Source organism: Arvicanthis niloticus, chromosome 2 (genome assembly GCF_011762505.2).
Source record: "Arvicanthis niloticus isolate mArvNil1 chromosome 2, mArvNil1.pat.X, whole genome shotgun sequence".
In the NCBI taxonomy this organism is placed as follows: domain Eukaryota; kingdom Metazoa; phylum Chordata; class Mammalia; order Rodentia; family Muridae; genus Arvicanthis; species Arvicanthis niloticus.
Genome location: NC_047659.1, coordinates 142,169,260 through 142,195,942, shown reverse-complemented (window position 1 = coordinate 142,195,942; position 26,683 = coordinate 142,169,260). Strand labels below are relative to the sequence as shown.

The following is a 26,683-nucleotide window of genomic DNA, read 5'->3' as shown; positions in this document are numbered from 1 at the left end:
GGGGACATGGTAGTCTCTCTGGGCACAATTGCAGCTTTGCAGGGAGAGTGGCCCATGTAGACAGGGTATCCTGAGCAGAGATGAGGCCGTGTGTGGGAAGGAAAAGGGCTGGTGTTCTAGGTCGCTTGTCTGTGGCTGAGATAAAAACCTTGTGACCACAGGCAGCTTGTGCGGGGAAGGGGTTGTTCCAGCTCACACTTCCAGGTCACAGTTCATCATTGAGAGAAGTATGGGAGCTATGAGGTTTGCTGGGCTGGCAGTGAGTGGGTGGGGCTGGCATGGAAGGAATATAAGCAGATTTGGGAGAGGATTTGGGTCCAAAGGAGTAGGCCCTGTGGGAAGGGGCAGAACCCTGGGGTGCAGCATATGAGGCCCTGTTGGAGCCTCCTTGTGGGGGGTGGGGGCTGCTGGCTCCTCCTGCAGAAGCCACATCTTCCTAAGTGTATACCTGACTGTCTGCAAGACAGGGCTGGAGGGCAGCTCAGGTCTTTACCGTCTAGCAGGCAGGTGTCCAAGCAAGGTAGGCTGAGTGGCTGTGTATGGGGGGATCCGAGAGAAGGAGGCTGCAGTCGGTGGGATGAGGACATCAAGAGACACCTGTGTGTCTAGCCTGTATGTTTTTAGGGCAGCCAGGGCCATTCACTGTATCAGAGAAGCACTCTCCATCTGCAGGTGCAAGCCCCAGAACCGCCTAGTGGCCACTAGATGAACTGCAGTCCTCTGCGGCTCTGGGAGGAATGTGTTTTCGTCTGGATTGTGGTGATGGGACATTGGTACTTGACCACATTGTAGGCTCTGAGTATTTGAGAGTATTATTTCTGTAGGTACATTTCAATAAAGCCAAAATTAAGGCGCCTTTTCCGCAGGCTGGCGGTTACACTAGAACCATTCCCGACAGCTCAGAGCTACTGGCCCTAGCAAGGATATCCTCTCTCCTAGGAGAGTTTGCTCCCTTCCTGGGACCCCCTCACTGCTGAGGACATGAGTGACAGCCATCACACAAATGATTCCATATCTGTCTATTAATAATAAGGATGTGAGAGACTCTAAATTACAGAGTCTGTAGGGACCCATGCACTGACCATCAACAGAGAACCACGATGGTACCATCGTGACGTGGCCAGTCCAAAGGCGTGAGAGGCACAAGCTTTGCATGCTGAGCCTGTCAGACCTGGTTTCTGTGTGGGAACGGGTGTGATACCTGTTACTTTCTGATGTCCCCTGAAGGTCAGCTGGATTGTGACATTCAACATTAAATTCACTAATTTCCCTTGCTAAGTGTCTATGTCTACATGTTCAGATGCAGATGTCAAAGTTAAGCATTTGGGGCACGATCGTGCAGGGAGCAGGCCAGGCCTGGTAGAGACAGGAGGCAGGCAGGCAGACTGGCCATGCTGGGTTTCCTACAAACCATAAAGATCCTCTGTAATGCCCAGGTAAGCTGTCTGCAGCTTTGAGAGAGGGTGCCCGACAGATCAGACAGTAGCCACAGCTGAGGGAGGAGCCAACGGTGCCAGTATGGCCTTGCCTTTGACCACGCAGATGTGGTAAGTTTGGAGGATAAGAAGTCTATGTGACCAAGTCTTCACTCCAGGGTGACGAGTTCAAATCTAGACAGGACTTCACTCCAGGGTTATGAGTTCAAATCTAGGATAGCCAGCGTCTTGTGTCACCAGCTCTGTCGACTGCTGACCCTGTGTCCCTTTCCATCCTACAGGAAGGATGCCTCTGGCCCTCAGAGAGTACCGTGTCAGGCGGAATGCCAGAGGTAAGACAGAGTCTCGCCCTACCTCTGCTCTCAATGGACAGGCCCCCTCCAAACACTCCCTGACTCCAGGAGGCCCCCTGCAGCAGCATCTGCAGCCAGCCCTGCAGTCTAGGCACTTCCGGGCGCACCCCTGTTTCTAGGGGCTCCCGAGGATTCACCTGGGGCAACTCTCTCCTGAGCTCACACAACTCAGTCTCTGAATCTTGGGGGTCCAATCTCAGACTGCCACCCTCCCTAACCCTGCTCTGCCCTCTCCAGCCACAGGTCTATGCCCCACCTCGGCCCACTGACCGTCTCGCTGTGCCCCCCTTCGTCCAGCGGAGCCGGTTCCAGCCCACCTACCCCTACCTGCAACATGAAATTGCCCTGCCACCCACCATCTCGTTGTCTGATGGGGAGGAGCCCCCACCCTACCAGGGCCCCTGCACCCTCCAGCTACGGGACCCCGAGCAACAGCTGGAGCTGAACCGAGAGTCTGTGCGTGCACCCCCCAACCGGACCGTCTTCGACAGTGACCTTATAGACAGCACCATGCTGGGAGGCCCCTGTCCCCCCAGCAGTAACTCGGGCATCAGCGCCACCTGCTATAGCAGCGGTGGGCGCATGGAGGGGCCGCCTCCCACCTACAGTGAGGTCATCGGTCATTACCCAGGCTCCTCCTTCCAGCACCAGCAAAGTACCGGGCAGTCCTCCTTGCTAGAGGGGACCCGGCTTCATCACCCTCACATTGCCCCACTGGAGAACAAGGAGAAGGAGAAACAAAAAGGTCACCCCCTCTAGGAGTGGGGGCCGGGGCACCTGTAGGCAAAACCGCAAAAAAAATAAAATAAATAAAAACACTCCGCACTTCTTAAGAGAGAAGAGAGAGGAAGGCAGGAGACACACAGGCCGTGTGGCGTGTGCTAGTTCTCCTGTCTGTGTATAAATATTTACATGTTCTGTGTGGTCTGAATGCAGAAGCTCAGAAAGCTTGCAAAAAAAGAAAAAGACGCCATGTTTCTTTGTTGAGCCGTGTCTTGAAGGCGAAAGAGAAAAACGCTCCACTAGTCTTTTCTTGTTCTTAGTTGAGCTCTGTGCGTGAATGCCTAATTTCTTTTGTTTATGATGGTTTTACTTAACTTTAAAGACATATTTGCACAAAACCTTTGTTTAAGATCTGCAATATTATATATATAAATATATATAAAATAAGAGACTCTGTATGTGGGAGAGCCAGGAGTATTTTTGTATTAGAAGAGGCCTATTCAAAAAAAAAAAGTTGTTTTCTGAACTAGAAGAGAAAAAAAAATGGCAATTTTTTGAGTGCCAACTCCGAAAGTGTGTATTACCTTGTAAAGAAAAAAAAAAAATTCTACAAAGCAGGGGTTTAGAGCTATTTATATAAATGTTGAGATTTTGCACTATTTTTTAATATAATATATCAGTGCTTGTTTGATGGAAACTTCTAGAGAGTGTGTTGAGACTTGGAGAAATGTTGAGTTTCAGTCTGAACAGAGCACCGGGGGTGTGTCCCCCCCACCCCCGGGTCTCAGAGGGCCCCCACTGCGCAGGAAAGCCAGGCTCCCCAGGGCCACGCGCCTGCAAGCCAACGGATGCTTCTGTCCAGACAGGCTGTGAACAGTTACACATTCCCTGCCGAAGGGGACCCATGTCGTCCTCTGGGTTACAGCTGAGTCAGGACCGCGCCCCACAGAGGCACCCGGTCCCAGATGCCTTTCCCAATATGAAAAATAAACTGTTACTGAAGGAATCATAGTTTTTTTTTTTTCTTCCTCTTTAAAACACAAAAACTATGAAGGTTCAGTGTTTGGGGGCAAGGTGTGTCCTCAAGTTCAAAGCGACTCCCCGAATTTGGTGCCGGGGGATGCAGTGCTTGCTAAGTGGGTGGGACTGGAGCGTGCTCAGATGTAGGCAGTTCCATGCTGTCATGTAGGAAGGCCCACGGTGGCGGCTGCTTGACCTCAGACCATGTATTCCCCTCAATATTGATTATCATTTCAAGAAGCCAATTAACAGTCAACCCAAGATTGAAAGGGACAAGCCCAAGTGTTCCCCCAGGAAACCCAAAAGGGTTAGCACAGACTGCCACCAACACCAGCCTCTAGTATAACTTTACCTCTCTCCCTGGAATCATCCCCTTGACCTGGAAAGAGTTGTATTTGATTTGGTCATTTGACTGCCTTATCACGTTTGCCGGGTTGGGGACTCATTTCCCAGGATTTAATTAATACATGTGATATGCTGGGACCCCAAGGGGGCTTGCTGTTGTGTCGGGGGTGTGGTGTAGTGAGGTTTCTTAGGGTTCAGCAGGAGCAGAGGCACCCCTCAGGTGACTCTGCTGGAATTCCTGGAGTGGCCCCAACTAACCCTTCCCTTCCACGGAGCGTTCCCATTTTCTGCATAAAGCCAACATATAAATGAGGGGCTATATACAACACTTTATTACTTGAAGATCTTCTGGAGTTCAGGCCACCGTGCCTGTTTATACACATGTGGTTTTTAGAGTATAGGTTACCCTGGTGCTCTGCTGGACCCTGAACCTGGAGCCCTGCAGATCCATCATTACAGAACATTCCCAGGAGACCCCACTCCTCTAGGAGTGGTTGACCTAACATTGGGTCCTCTCTCAAAGAAAGAGGATTCTTGGAAATATCAGTGTGTTGTCGCCAAGATGTCCCATGTTTCCCTGTGTGCATATCTGATGCCTTCCTGAGGAAGAGATCTCCCTCTGGGCTCAGGGTGGGGGTACGCCCGGACAGAGCTCACTCATGGAGCCAGTCCATCAGGGCTACTCTTAGGGTTCAACTGTGCATGTCACTTCCCTTCCCGACCGTGCATGTGCCTGACTTGCAGAGGCCCCTGGCTGTCCCTGCAGCTTCTTATGGAATACTGCATGTGGCTTCCGTCTGGTTGGGGAAATCTAGACAAACCTCATTTGTGTGTGCGACTTCAGCTGAAAGCCAGGCTCTATGTGCCCACTGTCCTTTGGGGTCAAACTGACTGTCCTTGCTTCTTTGAATGGGTTGTTGCAGGAGCTTGCTGGGTTCATTTAGCTTAGGGGTACACCTACCCCCTTGGGTAACAACCCTGGACTGAAAAGTGGGCTCCCTCCGATGTAGGACCTTGAAGGGAGGGGCTTGTCCAAGGCCCTGAGCAAACCAGCAGTGCCAGGCTGCCAACTCCTGCAGGTCGCAGGCTGTGGACCCTGAGCTCTGGCCAAACTGGATGCTGGTCCACACTTCACCTCTTCCCACGACAAGTTAGGCCTCCTGTTAAGTGGCTGTTTGGAGAGGAACTGACCTGGTAGGCTTGGGGAGCAGGAGGGTCTGCTGCTTCATGAGGTGCTGGGAAAGTGGCAGTTCTTGGCTTCCTCTGCCCACCTCCAGTGCTTGCTCCAGAGAGGTCATGACCTCATGGCCAGAGAGGCAGAGCTCCAGGCTATGTAAAGGCAGAAAGGCTTTGCAAAGCCTGGGGCTGTGTGTTAGCGTTGTAGAGCTGGGGTCTGCATGACTTTGCCTCCTGCACAAGACCGTCTTCGTAGAAGTCTGTTGTTTTAGCGAAAAGTTAAGACATGACCTATACCCCACATGTGACAGGAATCAGGGCCAGGCAGAATCCAGACCTTCTCTGTTCAATCTCTGTTCTCGGTCGCTGTTGTGTCCTGCATGACTGACTTCCATGTCCCTCAGCCTCCAGAACCACAGAATAATGTAATGATAAGAGAAATGTTCTCATCTTTGCTCTAGACTTGAGAGCCGCAAATGCTATCACTCTAGTGGGGCACACCTCCTGTGTCACCTGTCACCCCTACCCCGGCACACTGTTGGGCTGCATTGCTGCTTGGCTCTGAGATGCCCTTCTTTGCAGCTGTTCCCCCACCCCAGCCCCCCCACCTTCTGTTCCTGGTCAACACTTGGGATTTCTCCATGCCTGGAGCACAGCACTATGGGAGACTGTACCCAGGCCGTTCTCTGTGTATCTATAATCTTTGGTGCCGATGTTGGCGTTCCGAAAAGATGCAATACACAATAAATTTTACAGTTCTTTAGAGAGTGAATTTTCTCCCATTTTTTGGCTGTGTAGCTCTCCTTTCCTGCCCACCCCCCTCCTCAGGGACAGCACAGGACACGTGGAGTAAAGACAGAGGTTACAATAGCGGCTGGGGACCCTTAGATACTTTGGTCAACCTCTCTTTGAGGTCACTCGGTGCTGCAGGGTGTCAGAAGGAATCCTTGCTCCCACAAGTGGCTCTACTAAAGGAAGGGCGGGGTTAAAGACGTTCCCCACGCGTTAACCACTTCCCTCTTTCTTGAGGAAAGCTCAGGTGACATCTTCAGAAGACACTCTTAGCTGGCCTTCAGAAGTTAACCCTGAGACTCAGGGTGTGTGCAGGAGGTTTGATGTTGCCTCCTGACCCCAGAGGAGAGGAAAGGAAGCTGTCTGCAGGTGAAAACCAACCTCACATCGACACCAATGAGGCCTGCAGGGTAAGTTACACCCAGGAGTGCTGTGTACAAGCTGTCCTGGTCCTCCGTGCCCAGAAGTGGAGCAGAGGGGACTCTTAGCAGTACACGGGTGCCCTACTTCTGGGTGCTAGGCTTTAACATAAGGCTCTTGGAAGCTGGGGGTGGGGCACACAGACTCCCCCAAAAGAGCTCCCCAGTGGTTTTATCTCCCAACACCTACACACAGAGTGCCCAGTTCAGAGACTGCTTACTTCATACAGAGCCATCTTTAAGATGCAGGGTTTTTAAAACCTTCAGTCAATACGGAGGTGGATGCCCGGGGGTGGCTGCCATTTGGCCTCAGGTCCAGGATAACTACGGTTGTGGGATGTCAACGTCCTTTTGGGATTGCTGCAGCTGCCAGCTGGACCAGGGGCCCTTGGCTGCTCACCTTCAATGCAAGTTTCCTGTTGGCAGACCCCGAAGCTCTTCAGAGAACTTAGGAGAAGCCTAAAGAGCTTGCTCCTCCACCACTTGTGGGGAGCACCAGGGGCCACCTGTACCCCTCAGCTGGCTCCTGGGCCATTATCTTCTCCAGGGTCACTCCCACAATTCATCTGTGTCCCCACACACATCAGCCGCTCTTATTAGCACCCTGGCTTTGAAGTTCCTTGTCACCAGGTGCCCCTTGAGCCTCTGGATCATTCACACAGAGAGCCACAGGCACTAAGGCAGAAGACCGCCCAGCCGAGGGCTGTGTGCCTCCTGGGTGCCCACCTTCAGATTGAGAGCCCACAGCACACGCAGGTGGGAGTCTGGTAATGTGAAATGAAGCAAGAGTTTGAGCCTCAAACGATGGAGAAGAAGAAACAAGACAAGACAAAACACAACGTAGATGTTTAATTACCATCTGGAAACCCAAGCATCATGTCAGATTCATTAATCACTCCATTTCGCTGCCATGAAATTTTCATGATCCTTTGCTATGGCTGGAGAGAGTTTATGGTGAAGGATTCTCTCTCACCCAGTAATGTGGTCCCAAGCGTGACCATGGCCAGCTTTGACTAAGAGTATGTCTTGTCTTTTTAAAGTCTACCTGGGTCTAGGGAGATGGCTCAGTGGTAAAGTATCTGTCATACAAGCACTAGCCCACGGTCATATTCCTAACACCCACAGAAAAGCCAGGTATGGCAGCTCCTCTCTGCTGCCCCAGAACTCCTGAGCTGGGGTTGTCAGAACCTGGAAACCCCGAGGCTTGTTGGCTATCCAGGCTGGCCAAACCTATGAGCTCCATGGCCCAATGACTTAAAAATAAGGTAGAGAATTACAGAGAAAGAATCTCACATTCTATGCACATACGCACATGCATGCATGCACGTGTACACACACACATACACACAGACACGCCACAGTGAAATCCAGCTGTGCATGCCTGTAATCCCAGCATGCTTGAGGCTGGGGCAAGAGATTTGCTGCAAATCCAAGGCCAGCCTGGAAAAGAGTGAGATCTCGGCTCAAAACAAAACAAACAAAAAAACATAAATTAAGAAAACTCGAAGTTGCAACTATAAAATTCACATAAGGTATAAGCTGAGCCCAGGGCAGTTGTCTGGATGTGGAAAAGGCAGAAAAATAACTCTGAAACAGGTTGATTGGGTGGGGGGAGGGGAAAACCTCTGACCAATGGCAGCCTTCCCTGTTCCCTGACCCACTCCCAGCTGATAGCTATCCCTACAGTCAAGACCTTTCCCAACTCAAAACAAAGAAGCCTTCTCTAGCCCTTGCATGACTTTCTGGAAAATTGTTTCTCTGAGGGCCTGGGTGGGTGCCTAGCCTTCCTGCCCTGGACTGGTCTCACAGATGGCTGACAAGCCAGGTGCCTAAACTCCTCAGTGAGTGACCAGGTAGATAAATAAGATGGTTTTGTTATACAGAAGGACAGCTAGGGACAGAGACAAGTGGCCTGTGCTTCATGCTCAGCTCTCTGAAGGAACCTTGGATGCAGCCAGTTCCTGGTTATAAACTTTGGGATCACAGTCAATGGGAAGCTGAGACCCATAAAGAGTAGGGCCTCGTTCAAAGCCCAGGGCTAACAAGGGGAGATGCCCAGATGTGTCCAGTGGACAAAGGGGGACACTGAAGCCCACTGATTATTTGCCTTACAGGACCAACACCTCCATAGGACTTAGAAAAGCTTGTCACTCCAACACACCTGCCATAAATGATCTTTTCTCTTTGCTTGAGGTAGGGACCACAGACACCTTATTGTCACCAGCCACCTCTGACCAAAGCTGGCTTGCAGCCTCCCTCGTCTCCCAGAGTGTTACATCACAATCCTGGCTATGGGGAGGGAAGGAGATGGGTTTTGCTAACACAATATGTGGTAAAAATATATCTCTTTTAAAAGAGAGATCACAAAACCTGAAGACGAGAGATCGGTAACATGTAATTATCCCCTGCTTGGGGCGGAGAATTCTAATAGTTTCCAGAAAAACATGGAGTGTGTTCTCCAGGATAAAAAGAGACCAGCTTAGCAAGCCTTCATACATCTCTAGGCCCTTCCTACTTAGAGGAGAAAGCGCTTTCCTCCCCTCCCCCGACTCCCCACCCCCATAAGCCTTGAACCCTGTCAGAGGCTCTCAGGATGCAAGGCTGTGGAAGCAGCTTCATCAGACCCCACCCAGGATCTGCTAGAGAAAGAGGATGGGAGGTGCTGGGTGGAGCAGGGGAAGGTCTCAACCTAGACACAAAGAGACATGTCCTTGATCACTCTTTTAAGAAGAGACTTGAATTGGCAAGGACACGTAGGTCTCTGCCTGTATCTGTTGTGATAGATATCACTGTGAGCTGAAGAAGTGCAACCCCAATTTTATCTGGGTACAGAGTGATCAGGGATACAGATCCCCTTCCTCAGCATTCCATGGGGGACAGAGCGGTAAGACTAAGTTCTGTCTGATAGGTTACTAGTGGAAAGTATGTGCAGCCTGTGAGATGTGTTCTGCAAAGGGGAACATCTACTGTGTTCATTTCGTTCTGCTGCTGTAATATGGGGAACACACGCACGCACGCACGCAGGCGCGCACGCACGCGCGCACACACAGTTATTCAGCTTACAACTTCACAGTCCCATCACGGAGAGAACCAGCTTTCTGATATACAGCCCAGGAAAACGAGCCTAGGAATGGTGCTGCCCACAGTGGTCTGTGTTCTCTCGAGTCAGTCATCAATCATGATATTCTCTCATATCATTGGCTGTGTGTCCACAGCCAGTCAGCTCTGGGCAACCCCTCAACGGCGACTACCTCAGGTAACTCTGTATTCAGTCAACAGCTGAGCCACCCGCCCCATCCCCCATCCCAGTCCCTTCCTCCTTCCTCTGAGAAGGAGTGCACACATGATAGGTAGAATTCCAGCAACCATTCTAAAACTTAAGGCAAACCCACACACAGGCTACAAATGGCAGAACAACCGGATAAAAAGAACCTGGGTGACTGACAGCACCAAGTCCGGGGTGCCTGCCAACTGTTGCAAGCAAGAACAACAATAACAAAATAAAAATACACATCTGCACTGTCTAATCTACGGCCACAGAGGCTGAAGTGGGACCAGTATTGAAGATTAGCTTGTAAGGTTTTTTCTTTTCTTTCTTTCTTTTTTTTTAAGCTTTCCTTTTGAAAAAAAAATTACGATTTATTTATTGGGGCTGGAGAGATAGCTCAGTGGTTAAGAGCACTGGCTGTTCTTCCAGAGGTCCTGAGTTCAATTCCCAGCAACCACATGACAGCTCACAACCATCTGTAATGGGATCCGATGCCCTCTTCTGGCACGCAGGGTACATAAAGACGGAGCACTCATACACAAAATAAATAAACAAATCTTTTATTTTTTTAAAGATTTATTTATTTATTATGTGTAGAGTACTCTGGGGGTCAAATGACATTTTCACAGGGGTTGCCTAAGACCATTGGAAAGCACAGACCTTTACATTATGTTTCATAACAGTAGCAAAATTACAGTTATGAAATGTGGATGAAAATAATTTCTGTGGTTGGGGATCATCACAACAGTGTATTTGAGGGTTGCAGAGTTAGGACGGTTGAGAACCACCGACCTAGGAGGCTCTGACTCCTTCCAGGTCAGCTAATGTAAGGAAGAGAAGGGAAGGATGCTGAAGAAAGAAGTGAGGAGGGAAGGCATGTCCTGAAGCCCTGCAAGTCTGGAGCCATCTTAACCAGGGACCAAGCAAGACCCCCTGGGCAAAAGGCAGTTGGTGAGCAGGCGCCACCTAGTGGTAGGTCTCCAAATGGCGCCTCTAGGGAACCTGGGCAGTGTCCCTCAACAGGCCCAACTGAGAATTCATTTAAAAGTGACCTTATTTATTTTGGGTGGTAACAGGCAGCGCAGTTTCTGTTTTCCTTGGCTGGTTCTGCAGGCACTGTTACCTCCTCCCTGGAAGTCATAAAAATCACTTGGAAATGTTGAAGTTTTCCCATGCACAGGCCCAACCCAAGCTGTGGTGGACCTGGCCTGGTCATGGCCTGTCCAGTGACCTTGTCAGGCTCTGTAAGAGGAAGCTGACTGGGCACCTGCCACCTCCTACTTGCTTTGCAGACATCTTGCAGGCACACCATCTCCTTTTGGTCTCCATTGACTGCTTCTGTCCCACCCTGTGCACCAATGACCTGCACACCAGACAGGTACAGAAGTCCCAAGATCATGCCCTCTCTACTCACCCCACCCCCACCCTGTAGCTGGAACCCAGATTCAGAGATCATGGTGGGCTGAGCGGTGGGCACAAGGTCGTCTCTGTGAGCCTCGATTTCCTCTTCCTTAATATGAAACAAAGATGTCTGAACCGTCCTTGGATCACTGAGAATTTATGAAAGTGAGGAGGGGGCTCTTTTTCTAGAAGGTATTTGGGTAGACCACACTAAACCTGCCCTGTGGACAAGAAGGGGAGGCACACTGGGTGCCTTTCCTAGATCACCGTCTTCCTCCTCACAGGGACTTTCACAGAGTCCTCTTCAGTCTTGTTCTCCCAGTGGGGGTCCAAGTGGGCAGTCCCACACCAGAGGCCAAGACTCGTCTCTTCTCTGTCCCACAGTCTCCAACTCCTGCTTGCTTGCCCACCCGGATTTCGATTTCGACACTCTTTCTTTCGAGAACCACACCAAAGTTTCATTTTCTCTTTCTTCAGAAAGCTGGAGAGCGGGGAGGGGACAGAGCCAGATGGGTATCTGTTTCCGGGATGGTAACAGCTGGTGTCTGAGGTCTAAGCAACCCTTCTTTCCCTGTAGACTCAGAGCCCCAGGCCTGGCCACAGTGTCAGAATCTGCCACCCCCTGCCCTAAAGGCGCCCCAAGGCTACTGTGAGCATGGCAGAAGCTCCTGCTGACCCGAGCACAGGAGGTAAGCTAAACCTTTTCCTTCGACACCCTTGGATCCCTGGTGGGGTTTCTATGGCTCCTAACTCTTTCCTTGGCCCAGACAGCAACAGGACTCTGAGGTCACCACAGGGAAGTCAGCTTGCTTCAGGGACCCTGCCCAGATCCTTCATGTCATTTTACCTCATAGATGAGGTCACCAAGGCCTGTGACAAGCCTCAGGCTCTGAACTGTCATTTCAAGAGAGGACTTTGCTTTGATAAGAAGATATGACTTTGATTTTATATTCAAGCTCTTCTGCCCTAGCTGAACCCTTGCCGCAGCTACACACCCTGCCAGGGGCTTCTGGGCTATGGGCGGCTGCGGGGTGGGGTGCGGGGCTGTTTGAGGCTGAGGTGCTGTGGACAGGATTTAGTTTACTGCTTTTTCTCCATTTTTAAAAATCATGGGTCACCAGGCGGTGGTGGCACACGCCTTTAATCCCAGCACTTGGGAGGCAGAGGCAGGCAGATTTCTGAGTTCGAGGCCAGCCTGGTCTACAGAGTGAGTTCCAGGACAGCCAGGGCTACACAGTGAAACCCTGTCTCGGAAAACAAAAAAACAAACAAACAAAACCCCCCCCCCCAAAAAAAAATCATGGGTCATTCTCGCTGGGGTCTCACCGGGCGCTGTCACCTTGTCAGATTTCCGTCGAAATGTCCTATATCTCGGGCCAGCCTGTCACCACCATAGTGGCCAGTCAGAGTCTTCCTTAAGCTGGAAGCCCACAGTCCTCCAATCTTAATGCCAGGTGCATGCCTGAACGTAAGCGGGCAGATCTGGCTTTTTTTCACCCTGTGGATTGCCCACGGGTGGAGATGCTTCCTTCTCAGTCTTACCGTCTCAGCAAAGAGTTGAAATTCATAAAGTTGCATCAGGGTGAAGTCTTAATCTTGGGCTTCAGTATTGGAGGTGGGGTCAACCAAGACCCTTCCCAGAATCCCTTCTTGGAAGATAAAACAGACAAGGGCATTTACGGCACACGAGTATCTGAGGGAGGTCCTGCTGAAATTTCTGGGCTGCAGGTTGGAGACAAGCTCATGCAGGTGGGGCTGGTAAAATGGCTCAGCAGTTAAGAGCACTGGCTGCTCTTCTGGAAGTCATGAGTTCAAATCCAAGCAACCACAGGTGGCTCACAACCATCCATAATGAGATCCGATGCCCTCTTATGGGGTGTCTGAAGACAGCTACAGTGTACTTACATATAATAAATAAATAAAAACCTTTGGGCCAGAGTGAGAGGAGGCCGGAGCAAGAGGGAGAAGGTGGGGGTTGGGGGCAGTAATCATGTAGGTGAACAGCTGGGACATGACCATGTTCACTCACGACCAGGATCAGGCTCGGCAAACCCTCAAAGGAGGTGGTCCGCCCGCTGGTGACTCGGCAGTCTCTGCAGAAGGCCGACCAGCAGTCCGTGCTGTCTTAGCGGTCAGCCACAGTCTAGACTTGTGCCCGGTGACCTTTTTGTACAGCGAGAACACATCCACGCTCTGTCTTGTATCTAGTTCTGGCTTCTGCTGTGTGCTGGGCCCCAGCTCTGAGGGGTAATAGCTGACCCCAAAAGTCCAAGCCAACCTTCTTACCCTTCAACCCTCAGCCCATGGGACTAGCTCTTTCTCTTGGATATTGAGGATTGGAAAGAAGGGCCTGGAGTAGTATCCTGTCTTCAGTAACCATAGGCCCAGCCAGAGAGCCAGCATGGGCTGGGCTGTTGGGGAAACACCTCTGGAAGCTGCCAAAGCTTGGAATTTCCACTTCTCCCAATTTGTTCTGGTTGAAGGGCTTGTCTCTGCCCTGACACCTTCTCAGTGCCTCTTCCTGTGTTTCCCCCATCACGGTGCCCAGCCTGGGGCTGGACCCACATGTGCCAGAGACAGTATGACGGCCACCTGGATGAAGAGGGTAGGCTGTCGCTTCCTTCATTCCCCCTAATGGGTGCTGGGCCTCCCCGCAAGTTTCAAGTCTGACATTTCAAGGTAGCTCTCAGGATTGTCATTTTTTTCTCTATACCCGTGGGTTTAGCTTTTGTAATTTTTAAGTCACAACTTTGATACAAAAAAAAAAAAAAGCATTTTTATCTTATTGTTTGAATTTAGCTTACTAATTCACAGGCCTGGAAGCAGCAACTTGTAGCATGTGACCAAGCCAAGTTGGTTACTATGGAAACGGGACAGTATGATGCCATCCCATGTTCAACACTTGTGTCCAATAAACAACACTGGAATTAAAAAGAAAGAAAGAGGAAAAAAAGAGAAAGAGAAAGAAAAAGAAAAAAAGAAAATCATTTCTTGTTTCAGATCTCACAACATACTAGAAGTGGTTACTCAAAAGCTATCAGGGAGGGGCCGGGCCAGGTGGCAGGTTCAGAGCCAGGCAAAGAAGACCAGGTACTAAGGTTCCCTGGCTCCTGCAGTTTATTAATGCTACTAACATGGCCAGCCTGTCACCTCCAGCCTTCTGCTTCCTAAAGTTCCACATTCAGACCCTGCGACCAGTCCTTCAAGCTCATCCTATAAAGAAGGCTTTGCCTGCCCTGTGTGTCCTTAGGGGCCAGTAGGGGAGGGCACACTCCCTAATAAAGGTTTTGCAAGGCAAGGCCAAGCCAGGAATAGATGCTCGGTCCTATAATCCCAGCACCGGGGTGGGGGTGGGGCTATAGCAGGAGGATTGTTGTGAGTTCCAGGCTAGCCTGAGCTATGTGGTAAGACTTTATCATGAGGGGAAAGAAAGAAATGTAAAAGCATGGATGAGCAGACAGACATGCTGAAAGGAACGTGAGGTAGAACTTGGGGGGCCCTCAGGGTCAGACACAGAGGAGGCTGGGTAGCTAGCAGGGGTGGAGGGCTCTGGGGGAAGCCTTCTGGAGTTGGCAGCCATCTGGAAGATGGTATCAAGGCTGGGGTAAAGGAGCTGAGCTGGGTTTGGGGGGCTCCTGCTGTATCAGGCATGGGAGGAAAGAGCCATGTCTCTTATCTGCTGGGCTCCTGAGCTGGTCACACCCATGCCTTCATGTGGGCACTGAGCTGAAGAGAAAGGGACTCTCTGGCCAGACTGGGAGAGGCACCAAGACACCACGAAGGGACTTCAGGGACAGACTTGGTTTCGTGACTCTCTCTCTTGTTCCACTGTCTGAGAGCTGAGGGTTTCAACCTGTTTGGGTTCCACGTAGTACACAGGGCAGGCTGCGTATGACTTTACCGTTTGGCCATCCAGACACTTAGCTGTGGGGCCAGAGTCCACTGACCGATACCCTTGCCTCTGAGTGATGTTCTCGCTATTGTCTGCCTGGCCCAGGTCACCAGTGCCTTGTCTGCTCTGGGCTCTCTCAGGAGATCTCTCCTGTCCCTGGAGTTTGGATGCAGGCAGCCCCTAGGGACTAGGTTTGACTCTGCTTTTCTCTGTGTTCCTCCCCAAGACAGTCTGGAGCAAGAGATCCTGCAGGTGTTGAGTGATGCCGGTGGCCCTGTGAAGACTGGCCAGATGCTAAAGAAGTGTCAGGTGCCCAAGAAAACCCTCAATCAAGTCCTTTACCGCCTGAAGGACCAGGGCAAAGTGTCTTCCCCAGCCCCTGCGACGTGGAGCTTAGGCGGGGATGCTTCCAGAGATGGGACTCCTGCAATCCCCGAGGACTCCACTGCTCAGCCTAGCCTTGGTAATCTGTCATGTAGGCACAGCAGACTCCCCACCATTCCCCCCCCCACACACACACCTTAAGCGCCATCTTGCAACAGGCAAGCCCAGATTCAGGCTTGGCTTCAAATCTGAGCTCGGCCATCCCCTCTCTGTCTCTTGATTTCTTCTGGTCAACGGAGCTAACGTAGACCCCAGGGCTTATACACAGTAGGTGTGATAGACACCAGCAGTAGTGAAGACACAACCCAGGCAGTAGTTACAATGATAGTGAGGGCTGATGATACGGCTTCACTTGGAGCCTTCAGGTGACTTTGATAGCCATGGAGCAGAAAGGACCCACAGTTCTAAGCACCGATGCTGCCCCCAGAGCCACCTTGCCTTCATTCAGCCCTCAGATAGAAACAGGAAAGGAAGCAGCCTCGGAGCCTCAACGTTCAGCAGACAGCATCTATGACCCAAGCAGATAGGAAGCTCTGGGACCCAGCCTAATGTGCTGTCCCAGAGCTCTCCTGAGAAACTATTCTCTGTGCTTAGTGGAGCAGGGTGCCTCCCGTCTCCAACTGACACGTTCTTCTCTCAGCCTCGAGACCTTAAGGAGATGTAGGTGCAGCTCAAGAGAGCCCTGGCCTGCAGTTCAGTGCACGCCATAGGCCTCCCCAGACCACTGAAGCTCCACAGGGTTATCAGAGGCCAGACTCACTGCTAGAAGGCAAGAGGCAAGATGTGGGCTCTGACACCCCTATGCCAGTTTGAGCCAGCTTTTAGGGTGATAGCTTCATTCGCATGACCACTGTACTGTCTATGACCCAATATGTGCTTCTGACAGACCATCACCATGTCCCTGAGCTTCATAAGTATCCCAGGCCACAGCCAGCAGGTGATGGGCAGATGCAAGACCAGGACTCTCTTCCCACTAAGCTCCTGCCTCCCACCTTACAGAGAAAAGAATATTAAGATTCCTGGAGGCCCATGAACCACAAAGGGCCCTGCATATCGCCAAGGCTCTGGGAATGACGACAGCCAAAGAAGTGAACCCACTCCTGTATACCATGAGGAGTAAGCACCTTCTCAGCTTTGACGGACAGAGATGGAGCATCTACCACTCAAGTCAGGAAGGCCAAGAGCTAGGTATGAGGGGTCAAGGTCAGTTTGGAGAGGTCAGGGGTCAAGGGTCAGGGAGGTCAAGGATCAGGATTAGATGGTGTAGGGCCAGATTTTTGTTATTGTTATTGTTGTGTTTTTGGATTTTCTTTTAGATTTATATATTTTATTTTATGTGTATGAGTGTATTGCCTGCATGTATGTGCACCACATGCATGTAGTGCCTGCAGAGGGTAGAAGAGGGAATTGATCTTCCGGCCAGAGTTGGAGTTATAGATAGCTGTGAGCCACCATGTATGTGCTGAGTCCTGGATCCTCTAGAAGAGCGGCCAGTGCTCTAACCACTGAGCCACCTCTCCAGCCTTCGGGTCAGCTGTTCCAGGAGGGAGATTGCTGCCAGGATTAAGGAGGGAGGGTCATCCAGCTGCTGGTCTTGGCTGGTATGGGCCTGCCTGCCTCATTCATAGTGCCCATAGCGTCTCCAGCTATTGGAGGAAGAGTGACCCATCCAAATCTTTAATGAAGTCAGTGAAACTCAACAAAACATATGTGTGGTGGAGACTTCATCATCCAGAAACATGGCTGCTCTGACAAGGGATCACATCCAAAGACCTTCCAGGTCTGTGTGATTCCGCTGGAATGCAGACACACCCTCAGTACACACAATGTGAGTAAAGTTAGTCTGTAGAAGGACACAGCCATGTTTAAAAGTGATGTCTAATCAAGAGGCAGACCAAGACAAATCAGAGAAAGATTTGACAGAATGAGTCAGAGACAGGAGAAAAGCTCTCTAAGAGCAGCACAGGGAGAGAGGATGTAGTCAGTGAGTTGGGGGTTGAGTCGGCTGGGAGTCAGTGCAGTGAGCGCAGTGCAGAGGAGCCGAGTTCCTTCCTGAGATCATGCAGTTTAGTGCAGTCAGCAGAGGCAGCTGAAGCCAGATTTGAGGTCAACCAGAGCAATTCAGTGAGAGAGCAGGATTGAATCCGTCAGCTTAGAGAGGAGTTTTAAGTCAGAATTGCTGAGTTGAACCAGCCAGCCAGAGTTCAGAAAGAACTAGAAAGGGTGAGCTTATTCAGCAGTAAGCCTACAAGACAGCAATTATATCTGGCAAATAAAATTCACAGTTACACATAGGAGGTTTCTTCTAGCCATCACTGAGGAGAGAGAAGCCTGGGTTCTCTCTCAACAGAGAGGGTTCTGGAGGCTTCTGAGGGCTGAGATGCAGAAAGTCTGTAGGGAGGGACACACTGGAATTGCTCAGCCTGGCCACAGGGGACAGCCTGAATTTAGTAATGACTCTCTGTGAACACTTTGTTCAACTTGGGGGTTTTAGTCACTTGAAGAAGGCAGGTGTGATAGTGCAGGGCTCTTATCCCAGCATTTAGGAGGCAGAGAGAGAAAAATTTCAAGTTCAAAGCTATCCTAAACTACAAATCTCCCCACAAAACCCAAATTGAAAAACAAGTAAATCAGATCGTTTAAGAGAGTGCTAGGCTGGGTTTGCATAGAAGCCTGGAGATACCAGGAGATCTGTGGGTGTAGCAGTACCAGCTCTGAGCCCTGGTGCTCTCAGGAAACCCGGAAAATGTTCTTTTTAAATGTATCTATCTTTTTTTCTCTTCTTTCTTTCTTTCTTTCTTTCTTTCTCTCTTTCTTTTTTTTTGTGAGGCAGTTTTACCATGTAGCCCTGGCTGTCCTAGAACTCACCATGTGGACCAAGCTGGCCTCGAACTCACAGAGATCTCCTTGCTATAGCCTACTAAATTCTGGGATGAAAGGTGTGCACCACTACACCTGGAAAAATATCTTTTAAAGCCAGTAAAAGAAATGAGCATTTAAAGAATATGTATCTAAACTGTCCCAGCCCGAGTATGCTCACTTTTTCAGAAACATGATTAGAAAATGTGTTGGCTTTCTTTTTTCTTTTCTTTCTTTCTTTTTCTTTTTTTTTCAGATAATCTTGCATAGCTGAGATGACCTTGACCTCCCTTGAACTCCGATCTTCCTACTTCAATCTCCCAAGTACTGGGATTACTGGTGTCTGTCACCATGCTGGCTGGGATACTTTAACTTATGGAGAAAGGAGTTCACGGAGGTGCACAAGCCTCCAGGTGGAGCAGGCAGTGACCCTGTGGCACACTGTGCAGGCTCTGGGCTTGGCTGGTGTGGGTCTCTCTCTCTCTCTCTCTCTCTCTCTCTCTCTCTCTCCTCAGCTTTTGGAGGGAGAGTGAGGTGTGGAAGGCAGCTTTTAAACAAAAGGCCATACCTTAAATCTTCAATAACGTCAACAGAGCTCAACCACCCGTAGGGGACATTTTCTAGCCATTGCTGAAGTGAGAGGAGCCTGGGCCTCAGCAAGGCCCTGGCAACAGGGACAGGGTAGGGAGAGGGTGAGAGTCTCCACCAGCCTCCCAGTGAGCCACTGTGGCTGGGACACACAGGTAAAGAGCCTGCTGCTGGTATTTCAGGAGAGGCTCTGGCCGGTCTACCACTGTGTCCTTCCAACACGAGGAAGGAAAGCTGTGGCCAGCTACAGGCAGCTCCTGAGTCTTACCTTGCACACCCTCTTTCTCAGGCCCCCCCAGGGTGGGGTCCGGGCTCACGTGGCAGCAAGCTCCCAGGGAAGTTCAGTGTTGTTGATGAGAGACTCCCTATGCCGTCGAGACAAAGGACTCAATGGAATATTATTCTGCAGCTCATTCTGGAGTCAGACAAGAATCCTCTACGATTATTTATCAGCAAAATCCGATCAACATGATCTGCCAACAAGGACTCAACAGCCACATCTCCATTGCCAAGTCAGAAAACATCCAGATTGGCCATGGGAATGTCATGTCAAGACAGACCGCCTGTGGTGAACCAGGTAAGAGGAGGGTCGTGGCTGAGGGGGGCGAGCTGAAAGGGGACTTGGTCCTCCCAGGAGAAAGCAACTGCTTCACCTCCTTAGGCATGGTCTTAGGCACGGCCTTTCTCAGAGTGAGACCCATGGGCCACACCTCACCTGCACTCCCGTTAATCTTGCTCCTTCTCAATGAGAACAAACCCTTTTGTATTAGAATAACCCAGCTCCCTCTCTCTCAGCAGGACGTGGTGAAAGGGTTACTGCAGTTCTCACTCTGAACACATCTCTGTCTCTCAAATTATGCCACGAAAAGTAAGGATATCTTACACTCAGTGGCTTCTTTTCTATCTATGTATCTATGTGGCTATCGAATTATCTACCTACCTACCTATATATTTACCTAAGTGTGTGTGTTTGTGTGTGTGTTTGTATGTATTTATGTGTGCATATGTATGTGTTTGTGTGTGTGAGTTTGTATGTGCATGTATGTTTATGTTTGTGTGACTTTGTGTGTTTGTATGTGCATGTATGTGTATGTTTGTGTGACTTTGTGTGTTTATGTGTGTATGTACATGTATGTGTGAGTGCGCATGTGTTTACTGGAGCCCATTCACGACCTGAGAATGACATCAGGTGTCCTGTTCTGTCACACCGCATCCAGACAGGATCTCTCACTGAAACTGGAGCAAGCCTTGCAGACAGTAAGCCCCAGCGATCCTGTCTCAGGGTCCCCCAGCCCTCTGGGTGCAGGTGCATGCAGCCAGGCCTGGCTTTTTACATAGGTACCAGGATCCAAACCCAGGTCCTATGCTTGCAAGACAATGCTCTTACCATAGCCATCCTCTAGCCTCAGCATCTTGGTTTTGATGCAAGTTGGTGCTGTCTAGTGAGTGTTTCTTCTGTAATAAGCATATGGCTTAGAGGGTGTGGGGCCACTTCACCCTCTGGCCCCAACCCATGCACAGGAGCATCAGTCCCAAACCCAGATTCTCCCCATACCCTCAGGAGAAGTCTTCTCTACTTCAGACCCGACCCCCAACGTAAATCCCCTGGTTTTGATGGCTCTCCTGTCTGGCTATTTTCCTTAGGGTGTTAAACCACTCATCAGTTTTCGGACTCAAATGTGTTTGAAAGTTTCTGTGTTCCTTTAATTTGAAAAATCGTAAAGTGAGACTAAAAACTGAGCACCTGAGAAATAAACACAGCCAGGACCCTTCTCAAGAGGCATGGAGGACTAGTTACCCCTCGGGGGCCTTTCTTTTGATGAGGGATCAAAGGCTGAGGAGACCCAGTAGGCAGGTGCCCCAACGGTACCGTGAGCCCCCACTGAGAACTCAGACTGCCCGACTCCAGCTGCTTCTGATGCCCGAGCCCAAGAACAGAGCCATCTGGAGTCTCTAGCAAATTCTTAATGCTCTGTCCTCCCAGGTCCCAGGACCCCTCACCATGTCCCTCTACTGGTGCCAGAGGATGCCTCTGCTCAGGACACGCCCCCTGGTGCCCACGGAGCTCAGCACATCCACATGGACAAGTCCATGCTCCGACGCGTGCAGCTTGGTCATGGCAACGAGATGAGCCTCGTGAGGGATCCTGGGGAACACTCCGCTTATAGCTTTTCTGGCAGCCCCCCAGGTATGGTGGCCTCCATCACTCCACATATCTAGAAAGGACCCGGAAGCCGGAAGAGAACCATGACCAGAAACTCATTTCTGCCCGGACCCAGCGGAGGGGGTATCGCTGAACAGCACCGAGCTTTTAGATCTGCCACTCAGATCCCAGGCTCCCAGCGCCCATGTGCAGCAAACCCCAGTCAGCGCCTACAAATGAAGGCTGAGCGGGAGGAAGCCGGATCATAGGGTGGGTGGAGGCCTGGATGGTGGCCTAAGGACATGGAGATTGAAGCCACTAGTGAATTGTAATAACAGTGTCCCGATGGCACAGTGACTCGAGGACCCTGCCAGAGCCCTGCCAGCCAGCAACTGTGGATTCTTAGGTGATCAGAGGTCTCAGGGGAACTAACAGAGCCAGGGAGAAGTGTCTTCAGAGAGAAACTGGTCAGGGAGGCAGGGTATAGCAGGAGCGGGACCAGCAAACAGGACTCTGCGGTGGCCTTCCATGACAGTTTCTTAGAGTGAAGGGAACCTGGGCATAGGGGTTGGGAAAGCCAACATGGCCATTTCCTGACTTTTGAGTGTGAAAGTAAAGAGAAGACATCAGGGTTCAGGGGATGCTGAGGTGAGGCTAAGACTGGGAGAGAAAAGGTATGAACCATACACAGTAGGATGTGTGAAAAGGTATAAACCATGTCCTTCATCTGCCACCTGGGAACTGGCCACAAAGATGCAAGGCTACAGAGCTACAGAGGTCCAGAAGAAGATGCTGAGTCCAGAGTGGGTTTGCTGAGCTCAGGGTGGCGGGGGGGTGGGGTGGGGTAGGGATTTCCAGTCCAGTGGGGACATGTGCTGGGACAAAGAGGTGGGGTGGCTAGGCAAAGGCTATGAGCCAGATCTGCAAGGTTACTGGTGAGAGTGAAGTGTGAGGATGGGACAGCCGGGTTGGGTGTACATGTCAGGTTGCTCTGCAAATTGCCCGCTTCTCCTGGCTTCTCTCTTTGGTTTACTCCAAGTGTCAACCACCACTGCTGACCCAGGATCTTCATTCAACATGCAAACACCTGAGCCAGGCTCTCACCCTGGGGGAGACACAGCCCAGAGCGTCCACATCAAATCCTGCTTGCTAGAGGATGCCACCATCGGTAACAGCAACAAGATGACCATCCACTCTAGGTCAAAGGGTGGAGTCGTGGAGTCTGGAGAAGAGCCGAAGGAAGACATAGGTGAGCCCGGGCACAAGTGTCTGTGTGTGCCCCGACCTCGTTCATTCATCCTGCCTTCAAGCATTAAGGCAATAGCCTGGTGCAAGTGAAAGGTCCGGGACTTCCCAGAAAGGGGGTCCACTTAAGTCACAGGATAGCACGCACCCAAAGGACACACGAGAGACCGTCTTGCTGTAAAGCACATGAGGTGGTTTATTAAATCAGAGCTCTGGGCCAGCCCAAATCCCCATATCTCACATAGGGGATAGAGGGACTGACCTCGTGGCTCAGGGGCATAGCGCTTATATATGGGCGGGGTGGGGAAAAAGCGAACTTTCCGCGCGGGTGCACAGGATTGGTTGTTTTACCTTTTTTGAACACTAGTAGGCCGTACCATGGGGCAGGGTGTAGTTCTTCCCTTGGCCAGTCAGTTTCTGGGATGTTCTTAACAGGCCTTTGTCCTGTAACTCCCCCTCCTCTGTAACTAATTAGATGGACCCAAACCTGCTGGCAGGTGCTTTTCTGCCCAAGGTCTAAGGCGAAAAATTCACACATATTTCATAAGATGGCCTTTATAATTTTTCATTCTACACAAGGACACAAGAGTCTGGATCTCAGCAAGGAGACCAAAAGCCAGCGTGTAGCCCCGGGCTGCAGGGAGGATGTAGGTGTAGACACCAAGGCAATAAAGAGTCACAGAAGGACTGTGAGCAGGTCTGACGCAGAGACGTTTTGGGTTTGGAGTAGGAGAATTATAAACATAGTCCTACATGTGCATAGTTAGAATTAGCATGGAGAGACCAGGATGTCCGGATGTCAGGTGGCTACAGTATCCCCATGGTGAAGTGCTGTATGGCTCACACAGCGAGAACAGGCCACGAGTGTCGTGGGTCACAGTCACCAGGCCCAGGCAAGGAACACTTAAGGGAGACTTCATGGCTGCTCCCAGAGAGGAAATTGTGAGCCCTGCCAACAAGGAACCTCTGTGAGAGAACTGAAATAAGGAGCCAACAGGGGCCTGCCAACAAGTCTGGGGGAAGGGTTGCAAGTGTAAAATAGGCAGGCACCAAGACCCTGAGGGGAGAGGTGGAGTAACACAGGGTGGAAGTCTGGGGAACAAGAGGGATCCAGGAGCCCAAATCCTTGGTGGGTGCCTGGCCTTTCAGGGTCTGAAAGTGTGTGTAAAATGTCTCTGTCTTATTTGAAATGAACCGGGAGACATGTAAGGTGTGTGGTGTGGTGTTTAAGTCCTCCTGGGCCAGTGAGATGGCTCAGTGGGTGAGTGCACTTGCTGCCCAAGTCGGATGGCCTGAGTTTGATTCCCCACAACCCACATGGTGGAAGGAGAGAGCCAACTCCCACCCGTTGTCATATGACTTCTACACACAGACACACCGACATATAAACAAACAAACAAACAAACAAACCAACCAACCAACCATGTGTTGGGGAGTGTTAGGTTTCCATAGGACACTTTGGGAACAAAGCCCTGAACACACAGGCAAGCAGAAACCTCTCACAGGAGTCTGCAGGATGCTTTTCTTTTCTCCCTGCCCTCCAGGTGGGAGCTCTGAAGCCACGCCTCCCAGAAGCTGCTTGCACGGGCCCAGTGACTCCATGCTGCTCACCTCTGGGCTGAGAACTATGGCTCTGGGAGACAGCAGCGCCCAGACCACAGAACCTGTGCTTAGAGAGGATGAAGTCCAGGACACAGAAAGCTGTCAGGCCCAGGACTGAGGTGAGGAGAGAGGTGGCGAGGGCACAGGTACAGGTAGAGAGGCCTGTGGGGCTTTTGGTGGCTGCACTCAGGGCCTGGACTAGATTTATATTTTTGTGACTCAGATGTGATATTTTCCCTGGAAAGGCTCAAGTACTGACAACTTGGTCCTGTACTGCCTCCAAGTCTCTAGATGGATTTGCTGTCTAATGAGGTTATTGGGTCGGGGTAGAGACTTTGGGAGGGAAAAAAAAAAAAACAGTCACTGAAGACATCAGGGTCTCATGTGGTTCAGACTGGCTTTGATCCACTATGTCACCAAGGATGAGCTTGAATTTCTCATCTCCTGGCCTCCAGTTCCTGAGTGCTGGGATCATAGGCACATTCCACCAAATCGAGTTTATGAGATGCTAAGGATGAAACTCCATCTGTACAGGGCTTCATGCATGCTGTACAAGGGTAACCAATGACGGCTTCATACATGCCGCACAAGGGCTACCCATGCAGCCCCAGTCCTGGCCTACATCATGCCCCTTCCAGTCTCTCTAGTCATCTCTTCTTCCTGCCTGCCCTGACACGAGCATCCCTTTTCTGCCATGCCCTTCTGCCTTACCACAGGCCAGAAAGCAATGGAGCCGTGGAATCATAACTGACCTCTCTGCCACCATGAGCCAAATCAACCTTTCCTCCCTCAAGATCAATCAACAATCAATCAAGCAACCATATGAGCCAGTCCTACCACTCCTGGGTGCTCACCAGAAGGGAAAAGTCAGCTCAGAGAGATCTCTGCATATCCATGTAGGCTGTGGTCCTGTTTCCAGCAACTAAGAAACAGAACCAACCTTGCTGTCCAGCAGTGGAAGATGTGTGAATTGGAGTATGCACAGAGCCACAAAAAAATCCTGAGGTTGTCATTGCCCAAAAGAAGATGCAACCAGAAACCACCACATTAAATGAATGAAAGCCATTTTTAGAAAGACAAGGGTCACATTTTCTCTCTTTTGTGGCTCCTAGACCTTTTGGATAAACTCAGTTCTGCTGGCACCACGCCTGCCTGGATGCTGCCATGCTTCCGCCTTGATGATAATGGATTGAACCTCTGAACCTGTAAACCAGCTTCAATTAAATGTTGTCCTTATAAGAGTTGCCTTGGTCACGGTGTCTCTTCACAGCAGCAAAACCCTAAGACAAATCATATACACAGATGTGACATGAAAGTACACGTGACACCAGCCAGGGAATGAAGGGACCAACAGAAGAATGGGGAGGCGAGGCAGGGCCACAGTCAAGGTGGGTAAAGGCCAAGGAGGGTCACAGCCACAGGGGCGGGGGGTCACAATCAAGGGGGTATCAAAGCCCTGGGTGGTCATGGCTGACAGGGGTCACGGCTGAGGGGGGTCACAGTCATGGCGTTCACTGTGCTTTTGTACAAAGGTGTACCTCTGAAACCCAAGCTAGTGTTTCATTTGACTAAAGAGCATCTAGCCACTCAGAAAATGGATCTAAAGAATTAAACCAGGGGCAAGCGAGATGGCTCAGTGGTAAAGGCGGATGCCCCCCAAGCCCCATGACCAGGGTAGCCAACTGCACCCAGTTGATGCTCTCTACACAAAGCTGAGGGGCCTGTTAGTCTCCTCAGCCTTTTACTGTGAGACTATGGAGCATTGCTCTTAGGCGAGCGCCTCACTAGACCCTGAACCTGCCATTGTGACGTGAGTCCTCCAGGATTCAAGCAAGGCGAACAATTTCTTGCCATCATAACCCACCCTGCTCAGGGTGTTTGGTCAAGGCGGCCTGAGTAGGCAAGGCTGCTGGCTCACTCTCTTCTCTCTCAAGGGCTGCCAGATCCACTTGACCTCTCTGGAACCCTTCCCTTCTGTCTCTGATCTCACTGGAGTCCTCGGCGGAACTTCCAAACAGCAAATGGTTTCCACGCCTCAATCCTTGGCCCTGTAGCAGTGATTAGCTCGCCTATGTGTCAATCAACCAGCCTTGGCCAGTCAACAGGCAGGAATCATTTACTGTGTGCTAGATATGGCCTTGGTGACGTGATGTCATCATCTGATGACCAGGGGGCATGGTCACTAACGCTTTCTAGAAACTTGGGGTTCTGAGTGCTTTGCAGAAGGGCAGTGGAGCTTTGAAAATGGAGGCCAGAGGAAGAATCAGCTGCCAGACAGGCGGCTCCTGAGTGAACCAAGTGTCTCTTAGTATGCACATGTCATGTGCACCATGTCCTCTCTTCTTTCCCACACACCCATGGCCTCTCCTGCTCACCAGAAGCTTCTGAGCTCAGACAGGCCCTGTGCCTCTGAAGGCTCTGGACACCTTCATTCATCCTGTGCACTACTCTGCTTCCAACAAAACTGCTCTCTACAGCCCTGCCCTCTTCCGGCCCCACCCACCCTACATGCTCTCTTCCAGCCCCACCCACCCTACATACTCTCTTCCGGCCCCACCCACCCCACATGCTCTCTTCCGGCCCCACCCACCCTACATGCTCTCTTCCGGCCCCACCCACCCTACTGCTCTCTTCCGGTCCCACCCACCCTACATGCTCTCTTCCGGCCCCACCCACCCTACATGCTCTCTTCCGGCCCCACCCACCCTGCATACTCTCTGGTTCCACCCACCCTGCATACTCTCTTCCAGCCCCACCCACCCTACATACTCTCTTTCCAGCTCCACCCACCCGCACATCCTCCCTGGTCCCACCCACCCTGGATGCTCTCTTCCGCCCCCACCCACCCTGCATATTTTCTGGCCTCACCCACCCTACATGGTCTCCCTGGCCCCACCCACCCTGCATGCTCTCTCCAGCCTCCACTCATCGCACAAGCTCTCTCCATCCTTGCTGTCCACAGTCCCCCCAGCCAGGCTTGCCACTCACCTCTACAGATAAGCACACCGCTTTGCTTGTTGATGACAGAAAGCTGTGA

General features: G+C 51.0%; 2 protein-coding genes and 1 pseudogene across 4 annotated transcripts in view; all 3 read left to right on the top strand.

Annotated features, from left to right (window-relative positions):
• The window catches only part of Pmepa1 (prostate transmembrane protein, androgen induced 1), a 51,080-nt gene extending 47,562 nt beyond the window's left edge, over window positions 1-3,518 (top strand). For both annotated transcript variants that reach the window (XM_034494619.3, XM_034494618.2), the window contains exons 3-4: window positions 1,718-1,768; window positions 2,027-3,518. In XM_034494619.3, the coding sequence (XP_034350510.1) occupies window positions 1,718-1,768; window positions 2,027-2,548 (573 nt within the window). In that variant the 3' untranslated portion in view covers window positions 2,549-3,518. The remainder of the gene's footprint in view (window positions 1-1,717; window positions 1,769-2,026) is intronic.
• Window positions 3,519-11,429: 7,911 nt separating this feature from the next.
• On the top strand, window positions 11,430-24,887 carry Zbp1 (Z-DNA binding protein 1). 2 transcript variants are annotated; one of them, XM_076930328.1, is made up of 8 exons: window positions 11,430-11,622; window positions 15,056-15,288; window positions 16,209-16,397; window positions 19,066-19,233; window positions 20,641-20,844; window positions 21,839-22,048; window positions 23,589-23,765; window positions 24,363-24,887. In XM_076930328.1, exons 2-7 carry the CDS (start codon window positions 15,117-15,119, stop codon window positions 23,762-23,764), a joined length of 1,119 nt encoding a protein of 372 aa, XP_076786443.1. In that variant the 5' UTR covers window positions 11,430-11,622; window positions 15,056-15,116; the 3' UTR covers window position 23,765; window positions 24,363-24,887. The 2 variants fall into 2 exon arrangements, with proteins under 2 accessions (XP_076786443.1, XP_034351732.1); XM_034495841.2 differs by having other exon boundaries at window positions 15,052-15,288.
• On the top strand, window positions 12,293-13,062 carry LOC117703942 (tax1-binding protein 3-like; annotated as a pseudogene).
• Window positions 24,888-26,683: the final 1,796 nt, after the last annotated feature.

Coding starts and splice junctions, on each gene's coding strand:
- Zbp1 (XM_034495841.2), top strand. CDS start 11,589: ATGGCAGAAGCTCCTGCTGACCCGAGCACAGGAG. Junction 15,289..16,208: donor CACTGCTCAGCCTAGCCTTG/GTAATCTGTCAT, acceptor CCCACCTTACAG/AGAAAAGAATATTAAGATTC. Junction 16,398..19,065: donor TCAGGAAGGCCAAGAGCTAG/GTATGAGGGGTC, acceptor ATTATTCTGCAG/CTCATTCTGGAGTCAGACAA.